This window comes from Tursiops truncatus, chromosome 3 (genome assembly GCF_011762595.2).
Source record: "Tursiops truncatus isolate mTurTru1 chromosome 3, mTurTru1.mat.Y, whole genome shotgun sequence".
Taxonomy (NCBI): Eukaryota; Metazoa; Chordata; class Mammalia; order Artiodactyla; family Delphinidae; genus Tursiops; species Tursiops truncatus.
Genome location: NC_047036.1, coordinates 147,787,008 through 147,800,679, shown reverse-complemented (window position 1 = coordinate 147,800,679; position 13,672 = coordinate 147,787,008). Strand labels below are relative to the sequence as shown.

The 13,672-nt window shown below is 40.5% G+C and overlaps 1 protein-coding gene across 8 annotated transcripts in view; it reads right to left on the bottom strand.

Moving 5' to 3' along the window:
* The window catches only part of CREBRF (CREB3 regulatory factor), a 65,706-nt gene that overhangs the window by 30,635 nt on the left and 21,399 nt on the right, over positions 1-13,672 (bottom strand). For 4 of the 8 annotated variants that reach the window (XM_019946046.3, XM_019946031.3, XM_073802803.1 and 1 more), the window contains exons 2-4: positions 9,358-9,551; positions 6,935-7,060; positions 4,394-5,480 (exon numbers count right to left, since the gene is read on the bottom strand). In XM_019946046.3, the coding sequence (XP_019801605.1) occupies positions 4,394-5,480; positions 6,935-7,060; positions 9,358-9,366 (1,222 nt within the window). In that variant the 5' untranslated portion in view covers positions 9,367-9,551. Of the gene's footprint in view, positions 1-4,393; positions 5,481-6,934; positions 7,061-9,343; positions 9,552-10,437; positions 11,701-13,672 lie in introns of those variants that run through there. The other 4 variants (XM_073802802.1, XM_019946050.3, XM_073802804.1 and 1 more) reach the window with 4 other exon arrangements.

Here is a 13,672-nt window from a genome sequence, read left to right as displayed (position 1 = left end):
CAAACAAAACAACAACATGGCAAGCAGTGTGACAGAGAACCTTAGTTCTTCTTAAGAAATGAGGCACAGACCACCCTGGTGGCACAGTGCTTGAGAATCCGCCTGCCAATGCAGGCAACACGGGTTTGAGCCCTGGTCCGGGAAGATCCCACATGCCGTGGAGCAACTAAGCCTGCAAACCACAACTACTGAGCCTGCATGCCACAACTACTGAAGCCCGTGCATCCTAGAGCCCACATGCTGCAACTACTGAGCCCACGCACCTAGAGCCTGTGCTCCACAACAAGAGAAACCACTGCATGAGAAGCCCGTGCACCACAACAAAGAGTAGCCCCCGCTTGCCGCAACTAAAGAAAAGCCCGCATGCAGCAACGAAGACCCAACGCAGCCAAAAATACAATTTAAATAAATAAATAAGAAATGAGGCACAAGTGACACAATCATTTTTGGAAATCTGATTTTTAAAAATTCTGTTAGATGCATAAAGTAATATTTTTTTATTTACTTGTGTTAATGTATCACTTTAAATTAAAGGACTTTATCTTATTCCAGTTATCAACCTAGCTTTGGAAAAGGTGCAAGGGCTACATGCTTCTGCCAGAAATGGCCTTTTTAAAAAGGCCTTTGCTCCATGAGGCCAAGCTAAAATTACTGGCTCACAGAGACTACCCTAGTATGGCTGGGAACACCTCAACACAGGCAGCACCAACCAAAACACTCCCATCTTCCTATCAATGTCAAGAACTGGTGTCCCAAGTCTATCCCGGCCCAAAGTATAAGGTAAACATTTTTACATACAGCTCCCTCAGGCAACCCATCCCCTGACACTTTATTTGATATGCTCCCTCAGTGGCCTAGATTTCTGGCAAAACACTTTCTCTCTCATTTAATGTACTCACATATTTCACTCACAGATGTTTCATTTGAGGCTTCTAAGAACTGGGTAGGAAGAGGTTATTAACCCTATTTACACAAAGAAACATGCTCAATGGAGGGTTTAAGTGATTTGGCAGAGCTGGGACTGGCTCAGGCCCCATGACTCCAGCTCCAAATGGGCTTCCCGCTTTGCCTGTGCCTATCTAGTTAAATGGTCTAAACAGATTTTTCCCCCCACATATATTCCACGTTAAATCCAAAGAGTCATTAGGATTTGGATTTCTTCTCTCCCACCCAAATTAATAACCAGTTTTATTTACTTACATATGTTCAGCATTTTCCCAAAAAAAGTATTTAAGGGTTATCAGTTTTCTTTGACCTAATATTTTAATATTTTCTAATAGCATACACCATGAACTCACAATAACACACATACACACAATGGATTTGTTAAAGTCATCTGCCTTTCAATACAGAGACTACTGTGATCAAGTAGAATGCATGAAAATTATATTCCCAGATCACTGGTCTTGCATTTAAGGTGATTAAATATTTCTTGAAGTGTGTTCTGAGGAACACTATTACTATAAAATGTCTTCAATCCCAAGTGAGTTCTGTGATCAAATAAATTTTAAGAAATTCTTGTCCTGAATCTTTCTCTTGCCAAGTCACAGTACACATAAGATCAGAAGACTGAGAAATCATGACAGTAAATAAACCCACTCAACTCTAAGTTGCATGAAGATAAGGATCATGTCTATTTTGTTCATCTCTGCATAGCCAAAAATTAGTACACACAGTGCCTAACACAAAAATAGGCACCCCCACACACAATTTTTTTTTAACAAATCAATGATTTGTTTAATGTAACATTTCCTATGGAGCCTTTTCCATTTTCTTTTCATTTGATGGATCACCATATTGATCTAACTCATTCCTTCCTGACACAGTTACCAAAACGTAGTCAAAAAGGCCTAAAATTCTGATCACACGTCTTTGGTTAGTGCAGATTACTGCCATTAAGCTGGTAAAGTCAATCATGAAAATCCTTAGTAGGGATTACAAAATAAACTCTCATTCTGGGGGCCTAATTCTTAGCCTTACAACCATGTAATTCCATGACCCCAAACAGTTGTAGCCTGTCCACAGAATAGGCTCTATTAAAACTTGGGAGCAAGTCCAGAGTAGGGACTGAAACTCCATTTTACACCTTTCCTGGAGCTTTGTAGGCTCAGGCACTGTTGTAGCCAACTGCCAAGAAACAGCATCAAGGGAGCTAGTCATCACAAAAGGGCCTTTGTAAACTACTGCAAATTAAACCAATCAACCCACTCTGAAGAAACTATAACTATCCCACTTTTCTGCTTCAAAGAATTTCTTCTTGCCTCTCACCAATAACTCACATTTGTATTCTTAAAGTCACTTGTTTAGCTCTTTCTTCCAAGAAGAAGGGAAATTTTCATTAGCAAATGAGAATAAGCCCCCAAAATACCATAAAATATCATTGATTTGTGGATAAGGCATGTCATTTGTTGACATTTGTGAGAAGTGTCCAAGTAATACTAACCAAAGAGGTTTTACTTCAAGTCAACTGGAAGTGAGTGAATTAAATGCCATCCAAATATTTAGTATTGTTAAATAGTGCCAATAAGAGGGGTTCACCCTGACAAATGCCAGCTAACACATCTCTGTTTAAAGCACTGTTGGTTGCTTAACACCAACAAACTCACAAATCAGGGCTCTCCCGCCCCACCCCCGACAAGAGTCAAAAGGCTGAGAAAATGGAAATGAGGGTCAACTTATCAAGTGGTTTCTTTTCATGGACCTACTCATCTCTCAACACATTTATCCTTGTGAAATCAAGTCAAAAGATCAAGGATGACTGGAGTTAAAAGTCAACGAAAAGCAGGAATTCCCTGGCAATCCAGTGGTTAAGACTCCACGCTCTCATTGTCGAGGCCCAGGTTCAATCCATGGTCAGGGAACTAAGATCCCACCAAAAAAAAAAAAAGTCAAAGAAAAGCAAAACTACAACCAGAAGTGGAATAAACAGTATAGTCCTTGCCTGCCTTGCTTGGTGATAGTGGGATTTACCGACTCCCTCAGATTTATATATTCCTTTTAGCACCAGCCAGTAAAGGCATTTTCTTCCCCATACTTTCCACTTCCTAGTTATCACCCTAGTTATCACTCCTTGTCTCAACCCTTACCCTCCCTCCTACCCTAATTCTAAATATGGGACTCAAAACAATAGGACTGACCTGTCAGGTTTTAAGGACCACTCATGGAGAGCACTTTGGTCTCCCTATGGGAGGGAGCTATATAACTTACTGCTAACTGCAAAGACAGTTTGAAACACCTCAAAGCAGATTTCATTAACTTGTTGAGAGAGAAGTTTTCCTGCTAAGTAGAAAAGACAATTGTTCTGTCTAGACTATACTGAGTGCTAAAGTAAGCCAAAGAAAAGGCATAAACCCTTTTCCTCCACCTTTTCCTTACTTGAAAATCCACTCAAGTCAAACAACTTAATTGTCTCAAATGCATAAATCTAAGCATTTGTGCAATAGAAAGATTTCACTAAGAGGAAAGTCTCTGGGCAATAATATGCTTCACTGGCTACAATATAGCTACTATGGCTGAAAAACCTTTCTGAAAATTAAATACCAATGTTTATACTGGCTGAAATTCCAACAATGGAAGGGCTCTCTTTGACAATTTATATTTTTCTTAATAACTTGGTCTTTTATGTAGAAGTTATAGTGCCAATATTATTTTTGAAGAAAATAACTTTCGCTTAAATGTGAAGATCTTCACTTCTTTGTGCATTTAACTGTGTGCCACTTGGCAACACCATTTTCATAAATAAACTGCACAAGCCAACAGTGGCAAAAGCCCAACCATGTACATGCTGAAGTGAACCAGTTCCCCACAGGTTTCATTTTCTTTCTCCCTTTTTTTTATATGCACTGTATATAAATAGAGCAGAGACTCCTTCATGCTCATTAAATTACAGCATGTATTTTTCTTCGGTGGAAAAATACTGTGCAAATGAAAGATGCAGCAGACACAAAGAAAAAGCTCTCTTTTACCTTATTCATTAAGTAGGCTTTGTTGGTTATTAGGGATGAGTAATATAAACCATCATTGCTTGGTTCACCATTCTAGGGACTCCAAACATACCTCAATTATAACAGAGGAACACATGCAGAAATAGGAATATTTTTTAAACCAATCAATTTTGGCATCTTTGCACAGCTGCTCAGGACAGTAACAAATCAGATCACTTAACATAAGATAAACTAAGAAGAAGCCCTCGAGGAATCAGCATATGAACTACACATGAGCAAGAGTGATTATTTTAGAGCTGTTTCAATAGATAAAAGCAATTACATATCCAAGTCAAGATACTAAGTCATTTAATCCCCAAACTAAGACAAAGAAAGCAACCACAGCAAAACTTTCTATTTCAAGAGAGTAGCAAAAAGTCAATTCAGTAAGCCTCCAAGCACTACAATACCTGGTTCAGAGAAAGTGTCACTGATGTCATCATCCTTGTCATCTTCATAATCCTCTTCCTCTTCTTCCTCTTCCTCGTTTTCAGAAAGTTCGTGCTCGCTGCCAAATCCTTCATCATGGTCCTCATCGTCAACATCTTCCTCATCCTCCTCCTCTTCTTCAGGACTGCATTTGGTTGGCTGTTCACCCAAGTTGTCAGAGACAAAAAGGGAATAATTGTGCTCTTCTTTTTTCTGGGATGAATCTGAGACCGATGTGCTGGCAGAAAGGCTGCTACTCTCTCCTGCTGCAATAGACACAGGCCCCTCCTGGGGCAGGGGACTGAGTAATAGTTCCTGGGTTTCTTTAAAAGGCAAAGCTGGAGTGGCATGGCCCTGCAGAGGCTCCGTCCCTTTTTTCTCTGGTCTTTTGGCTACGGCACCACAGTAGCAGGTGTTCTCTTTTGCTGCATCTGCATGAACCTGGCTCAGTAGAGGCCGGCTCTGCTGCACTGGGTTGATCTTTACCTTTGCCTTTTTCACATAGTCTTTACATTCAACATGAAAGTTCACTTTTTCATTATGATACATGTTGGTCTTCACCATGATTTGTGTGCTTGAAGTGGGTTTACTTGCTTTTTGGACACAGTCTGACAAAGGGACCTCAGCCTGAAGAGTCTTAGAAGAACACACAGGAGCAGCTGCTCTACTTGCGATCTTTTTACCAGGGAATGATGAGGGCAAGGGATTTTGTTTGACACTGAAAAGTGAATCAGGGTAATAAAGGGAATCAGAAACAGACTGAGAGTCCTCACTATTAAGCTGGGCCAAAGTTGGAGTTTTACTTATGACCTCTTCATCTTGGTAAGGGCTAGAAAAGTCATCGAGACCCAAGTAATCCACTTCTTTTGTTCCCCAGATGTCACAGCTGGTTAGTTTGGTGTACTTCGTTAAGTCTTCACAGTATGTATCCCACTGTTCCCAGTTTGAGGTTAAAGTACCCTCGTTATCCAGGACATCTGTGAAAGACTCCAGATTTTCAATGTCTTTGCAGTCCTCCAAAGAAAGGAAGTTGTCTCTAGGATTTTGCTGGTAGTTCATCTCTCTATCCTGAGAAAGGTTTAAAAAAATATATAAATCACATACTGTAACTGAGGAAAGAATTATTTACCTCCATCCTCACTTTCATGCATCAAATTGATAAATCAGTACTCAACCTCTGGTCTGCTTTTACGATAAACACTACTTACATGACACTCTACCATTCCATTTAATATCATTTCCTCGGGCAAGGAAAAAAAAAAAAGGGAAAATATGTCCCCTGAGAAACTTAGGTATGGTTCAGGGCTCTTGAACTTCACTGTAAACACTCTTCCCGAAAAAAAGTTTACATTTCCTGATCTTTAACTTAGAAGGATTTTGGGACCTTCTCAGAAACAAGCTTCAGTTATAAAGCAAATAACAAAGGCCTTACCTTCATCACAGAATATGTCTTCCTAAGTGAGAATTTAAACATAGAGGTGAAGAGCAATCCAAAGAGAGGTGCAACTCAGTCACAGAAAGATAAAATCTTTGGTAAGACCTCGTAATAACTCTTGGGCATGGGAAAGTACTTTAACTCCTCATGAGTAGAGAGATGATTTTTTAAATGTCAGTAAGACTATGCAGCCATTAAAAGGAATGCAGTTAAGCTCTAATGTACTAGGATGAAAGGCCACTTACCATGTTTTTATGTTAGAAAGAGTTAAGTTACAGAATACTGTATCAATGATATGTCATCCAATTTAAAATATTCATATATTTATATATGCATAGAAAAACTCTGTTAGTGGTAATTATCTCTGGGGAGAAGGTTTGGTGGGTGGAGGCTCAGGAAGAAAATGAGGAAATTTTCAGTTTTCCAGTTTGTTTTTGTTCTGTTTTTGATTTCTCCATTTGTTTGTGGGGTTTTGGTTTTTTTTTTTTTTGGTTGCACGTATGTCTCTGTGTGTTTTAACAGCTTTATTGAAATATAGTTTATATACCACAAAATTCACCTCTATTAAGCGTACAACTCAATAATTTTTAGCAAATTAACAGATTTGTGTTAGTTTTCCAGTTTTGATATACCTCCGTGTTTCTGAAGTTGCATTTAATTTAAGTTATTTTTAAAGTCTTTTTCTTAAGAATCTTAAGTGTCTTTTTACCTCGAGAATAAATAATTAGTATATTCAGATGTTGCTTGGATTTGCTACCTTTGTCTCACATTCTCTGTGTCATCTGCCTTGCTCAATGTTATCAGTCCTAAATATCCCAGCTGAAAAGTCCTTTAGCAGTTAGGCATATTAAAAAGACGGCTTCTACCTTCATCGTCAAAAACTAGAGTTAAGGATATTTAGATAACCTTTCCTCTTACTATTTTCAATGGGCTCATACACCCTTCTAAAATACCAGACTGATAGTGACAAGAAAAAAATTTGGCCTGATCACATCATTTTTTCTTTTTAGACATTTATAAATAAAAAAATGATACAACACCTTTACCTCAAATCGATTAAAGCAGAATCCAAGAAAATGTTACTTACCAGTTCATACATGAAATCTGGATCTGAACTGTTTGCTAAGAGATCTGTGCTCGTCAGAGTCTGTTCTGAAAAGGTGTGGCTTCGAAAGGCATCCCCAAAAGGCGGATCCATTCCGCTTACACTAGGCTACAACAGAGTGATTTTAATTTTGGAAAGTTAACGACTGCTTCGAGACCAGTTTATTACACACAAGCCCCACCCTCACACCTACTAAATAATTATCTTTAAAACAATTTTGTATTTTTTCCTGCTTTTTAATTTTAGTACATTTAAAATATCTAACTAACATTAAACTATGGAATTATATTACGAAAATAACTAAGATGCATCAAACATTGGAAAAGGAATAGACTGGAAATTGTTAATTATACCTAACTTCTAAAAACTAAAGCTTATTTAGCCACCAGAGTCAGCATGTAGTACCTAATGAGTACTTTTATTTATTAGCTATTGTAACATTTCTTCAAATCCATCTCTAACAACACTCGCTGTTCTAACTCCAGAAAGTGGAGAATCCCCTGCCATTTCTTCGGGTCTGAAGAGATAGCAAGACAGTCTCTATACTCCTAAATGAGTTCAATGTCTTATTTCCCAAAACAAGTGTAAGACCATTTGGGCATCTCTAGTCCAACTAATGCCTCCAGGAACGTGATGGAGTCAGGATCAGCCAAATATCAAAAAATCTGCTGCGTGAGGCCAGTAACTGGTGCATGAACTCAGTAGCCTTAATCGTGATCCCTGAGAAGGATACAATTTCTATGATAAATAAGAAAGGGAGAAAAAAAGGCTCGGCACCCAGAGTTGATGCTCCTTCTTTTCTCTTTATCCCCCCTTTATCATTTCAAGGTCTAAACAAATCAGTTCAGAGTGAAGTTCAGGCTAAGACTACTAAAGTGGCCCAAACAAGTCAAAGTCCTCACTTTGAAATCTAACTTGGATAAAGGAAGATGGGAAAGAATACAAATTCCCTGTTTGCCTTTTTGTTCTTCTCTTGCAAGTTTCTGTCAAAACTTTTAAAATTATATTAGTCTACTTGCTTATATTTCTCTATTCATATACCTTCTACCTACCACAGACTGACCCCTTTTCACACACTCTTTCACCATGTTTTCCTTCATGGGTACTTCCCATCCCATTCTTTTCTTTCTCTAATTTTCCGCAAGCTTGCCAGGTTGCAAGCTCAAAATAAGTGTTTTATAGACCTAAATTCAAGTATTCAATAAATAGCGAATGAAACCTTGAATGGGAAAGAACTCAAAATGGGTATCTGCAGTCCACTTGGTATAGTGGTTGGGGTGGAGGGAGGCCACTGCTCTTTTTACTATCAGCTAGCAAACCCCCTTTTGCCTCCGCTGCCTGTCTCCAAATCACTGGACCATCTCCGCAAGTTGCTGATTTCCTGTGCTCGAGGCACAGTTCTGCCTGGCCCCACATAAAGCCACCTCAGAGTCCCTGCCCTCTCATTATTTCTAGGTTTCTCCCCAGCATAAAAAGAGGGGGGACAGGGCTTCCCTGGTGGCGCAGTGGATGGGAGTCTGCCTGCCAATGCGGAGGACGCGGGTTCGATCTCTGGTCCGGGAGGATCCCACGTGCCGCGGAGCAGCTGGGCCCATGCGTAGCAGCTGCTGAGCCTGCGCTCTGGAGCCCGTGCTCCGCGGCAGGAGGGGCCGCCGCAGTGGGAGGTCTGCGCACCGCGGCTAAGAGTGGCCCCCCTCGCCGCGGCTGGAGAGGGCCCGCGTGCAGCAGCGGAGACCCAACGCAGACAAAAAAAAAAAAAAAAAAAAAAAAAAGTGGGGGAGGGATAAGACCTAACCACGGGAGGGGGAAGGGAAGAAGTTTGGATATGCCGAATAGGGACTAACAGGACTTCATTTATTGTTTCAGTGATTGCCTCAAACCAGAACTGAGCAATTCAAAGTAGTTACCATGATATAAATAGTCATCCTTAGACATGTTTTGTGGGAGGTATAGGTATATGTGTGTGTGTGTGTGTGTGTGTGTGTGTGTGTGTGTGTATGTGTGTGTGTGTGAAAGACAGAAAGGTCGAAGTCCCTCACCATTTCCTCCTAACTGAATTCAATGGGCATGAAGGGAAAGGAACAATTGGGAAACTAGAAGAAGACAGAGGGGATGGAAATGGGCTTTCTGTGGCAGATTAATTTTCAGGGGAGTTGGTTTAGACCCCATAAAAGCCAGCACCTCTGCTACCTTCTAACCAACTTTTCCTTCACATTGTTCCCTGTGTCAACCTCATTAAATTTCAAAGCTATAGCAAAGGAAGGACATGTATTCAAAACCAGTTGAGATCAGCAGCAAAATGTCTTTAAAAGATATTATAGCAAGTTGTGTTAAGATTCAGAGAACTTACTGAACCAACTGCAGTGGGAAAATATAAAACTTTGCACCTACTCTGTATGATTTACCTGAGGCATTTCCAAGCCCAGATCCTGTGAGTCCGATCCCAAACTTCTTTTTTTTCTCGTTTGTAAATTCCTTTCCAGCTTTACTTTTAATTTCAAGATCAAAGATGATTTTCACAATAAACAGTAGGTTTCCCAGAATGCCTTCAATTCAACTGCTTGTATCACTGTTGTTTTTTTAATAATTCTGTGCGAATCTGTCAACAACACAAAGTAACTTCACTGAAAGCCACTAGAAACAAGTTGACCTTTCAAAAATAACATTAACAAAGAACACTTTAAAGGAATAAGTACTGTGATTGTACTATCAAGAATTTAGGCCATTTTTTAGTACCAACTATTCTGAAATTCACCATCCCTCCCTTTATTTGTTTCTACAATGGGACTGGTCAATAACCAACTGGCACCATTAAAAAAAAAAAAAACGCTGACAAAATTAACATAGGCCTGGGACTTCACTGACAGTCCAGTGGTTAAGACTCCATGCTTCCAATGCAGGGGGCACAGGTTCGATTCTCTGGTTGGGGAACTAAGATCCCACATGCCCGGTGGTACGGCCAAAAGGAAAAAAAATATTATTAACATAGGCCCATCTTTCCTGTGATCTAAAAATGTATTTTACTTAATGTTAAAATAAACCTCCCATTCTCTTCATGTTTTGTATGAGAAAACATAATGTCTCAGCAATTCCATCTACTGTATAATCATTACTGCTAAGTGAACCTACATTTTATATCTCTCATAAATGTACAAGAAGAGCAATGAATATATATCACCAATAACAGAATTTAATATATCCTCTACATTACATAAAATCATGTTCATAATGGTATACGCAGCATTATTCTTTGAGTTATAAGTGAAATCTGTCCTTGAAGTAATTATTCCAGTAAGCTCTGAACATGTATGTTGAGAGGCGAAACAGGGATAAGGACTACTTTGCAGAGTGGTTTCAAGGGTTAAATTAAATGACTGCAAGTCACCTGGCATAGGGTCTTGACTGTGGTAGAAACTGACAGGTTAGTTCCCCTTTCCCTCCTCTGTGAAGGCTTTAATCAAGAAGAACTAAACAGCTATACCCACTTCATCATGTCTTCCTAGATAAGTGGTCCTCAAAGTGTGATCCCAGGACCAGCAGCATCAGCATCAACCTGGAAATCTGTTACTAATGCAATTCTTGGGCTCCAGCCCAGACCTACTAAAGCAGAAATTCTGAGCGTAGGGCCCAGTAATGTGTTTTAACAAGCCCTCAGGGTGATTCTGCTCCTCTCTAAAATCTGAGAACCTCTGCTTTAAACTGAACTTCTTGCTCTTATTCATTCTAGATGCAGTATCATTTCTTAGACTGATGTAAAGAGCCAATTTAAGCTACGCTGCCCTCTGTAGTTAACACATTCTCTGGCCTAGAGCTTCAGAGTGATACATTACATCAATTTCAGAGACCTCTTGCTGAACAAATAAGAGATAGTCAACAAGGACGCAATAATTGTTCTACTCAATTAGATTAATAAATTGAGTATCATCTGCATTTCCTAGATCTTTGCTGGGCTTTTCCCACTACTTGGCTGTCATTCTCAGTGCACTGTTCTAGCCTAGGAAACACCCTCAAGTGCCCAACCTGGGCCCAGAAACAGAATTAACTATGCATCTCAATCCAGTGCTACAGTTTTTAAATGGACTGATGCCTGCTTGTGCCAAAGGCTAGTTCTGGCCCAATTCCTCCTTGGACATACTGCTGACACGTACTCTCAGTCCTAACTCTTCCCATGATTCCTGTGAGAAACAAGGTCAGTTGCCTTTTCCAGACCTATTACTTAGACCCCCCCCAAAAAAACAAATTATTCAAGTGATGCATTCAACAAAGTGGACTAGTATAATCCCGGTCTATAACTTTGGATCTGGGAAAAAAGTTTGATACTCTCTAAAACCTGAAACTTATCCTTTCTAGCAACAGGGTTGAAGAATCAAGAAGAGATTGAGTTCTCTACAACATATATATTTTGGCATATATTTATTGACAACCACTATAGACACCATGTACCAACAGCTTGGTTTATCAGGAAAACACTGGACAAAAAAAGGGCTAAGTTCTAGTTATTGCTCTCACTTGCAAACTCTACAATATTGGGTAGGTCAATCTTTCTAAGACTCATTTTTCTCATCTATATAAAGAAAATAATATTACTCCTGGCTACCAAATTTTCTAAGCCATAAAACTGCCATACAAATACAAATATTTATGTAAAACGTTATTTTAAACACTTGGCATCGAAACAAATTTGTCAATGCAGTTAGCAAAAAGAGCACTTGTTTGGAAGACAAGAGACCTGGATTCCAGTTTTGATTCCATAATTAAAACTAAATAGGAGGGCTTCCCTGGTGGCACAGTGGTTGAGAGTCCGCCTGCCGATGCAGGGGACACGGGTTTGTGCCCCGGTCTGGGAAGATCCCACGTGCCGTGGAGCGGCTGGGCCCGTGAGCCATGGCCGCTAAGCCTGCGTGTCCGGAGCCTGTGCTCCGCAACGGGAGAGGCCACAACAGTGAGAGGCCTGCGTACCGCAAAAAAACAAACAAACAAAAAACAAAACCAACAACAACAAAAAAACCCCAAAAAACGAAATAGGAGAGTGGCCAAGATGGCGGAGTAGAAGGACTTTAAGCTCATCAACTCTCACAAGCACACCAAAATCACAACAAGCTGCAGAACAATCATTGTTGAAAAAGACTGAAACCTACCAGAAAAGATCCTCTACAGCTAAAGACATAAAGACAGAACCATGAGACTGGTAGGAGGCATGGACTTACAATATAATCAAATCCCATATCCCCCAGGTAGGTGAACCCCAAATTGGAGAATAATTATATTATAGAGGTTTCCCCACAGGAGCAAGAGTTCTGAGCCCCATATCTGGGATCCCAGTCTGGGGGTCTGGCAACAGGAAGAGGAGCCCCTAGAGCATTTAGCTTTGAGGGCCAGCAGGGCTTGATTGCAGAAGCTCCACAGAATTGGGGGAAATAAGACTTCATTCTTAAAGGGTGCACACAAAATCTCATGCACACCAGGACCAAAGACAAAAGCAGTAATTTCACAGGAGCCTGGGCCAGACCTACCTGTTGGTCTTGCAAGGTCTCCTGGGAAGGTGGGGGGCAGCTGTGACCCACCCTGGGGACACAGACACTGGTGAAAGATACATGGGGGAGGCTGATATATTGGCACCAAGACCTGGTTGCACCCAACAGCCTGAAGGCTCCAGTGCTGGGATACCTCAGGCCAAGCAACAAACTGGGTGTGGACACAGCCCCACCCGTCAGCAGACAGGTCGCCTAAAGACTTCCTGTCCACAGCTGCCTCTAAACACAGCCCTAAACATGGCCCTGCCCACCAGAAAACCAAGACCCAGTTCCACCTACCAGGAGGCAGGCACAGGCCCCTCCCACCAGGAAGCCTGCACAAGCCTCTGGACCAACCTCACCCACCAGGGAAACAAACAAAATTAAAGAAGACAATAACTGAAATGAAAAACACACTACAAGGAACCAACAGTACACTAAATGAAGGAGAAGAATGGATCCGTGAGCTGGAATACAGAGTAGTGGAAATCACTGCTGCCAAACCGAAAAAAGAATGAAAAGAAATGAGGACAGTCTGAGACCCCTGGGACAACGTCAAACATGCTAATATTCACATTATAGGAGTCCCAGAAGGAGAAGAGAGAGAGAAAGGACCTGAGAAAATATTTCAAGAGATGATAGCTGAAAACTTCCCTAACCTGGGAAAGGAAATAGTCGCCCAAGTCCAGGAAGTGCAGAGTCCCATAGAGAATTAACCCACAGGGGAATACACCATGACACACTGTAATCAAAAGGACAAAAATTAAATATAAAGAGAGAATATTAAAAGCAACACGGGAAAAGCAACAAATAACAAACAGGAGAACTCCCATAGGGCTATCAGCTGATTTTTCAGCAGAAACCCTGCAGGCCAGAAGGGAGTGGCACAATATACTTAAAGTGATGAAAGAGAAAAACCTACAACCAAGAATACTCTACCTAGCAAGGCTCTCGTTCAATTTTGATAGAGAAGTCAAAAGCTTTACAGACAAGCAAAAGCTAAAAGATTTCAGCACCACCAAACCAGCTTTACAACAAATGCTAAAGGGACTGCTCTAGGTGGAAAAGAAAAGGCCACAACTAGAAACAAGAAAATTACAAAATAAAAAATCTCACTGGGAAAGGCAAACATACAATAAAGGTAGGAAATCATCCACACACAAAGCTAGTAGGGAGGTTAAAAGATAAAAGTAGTAAAATCTGGACT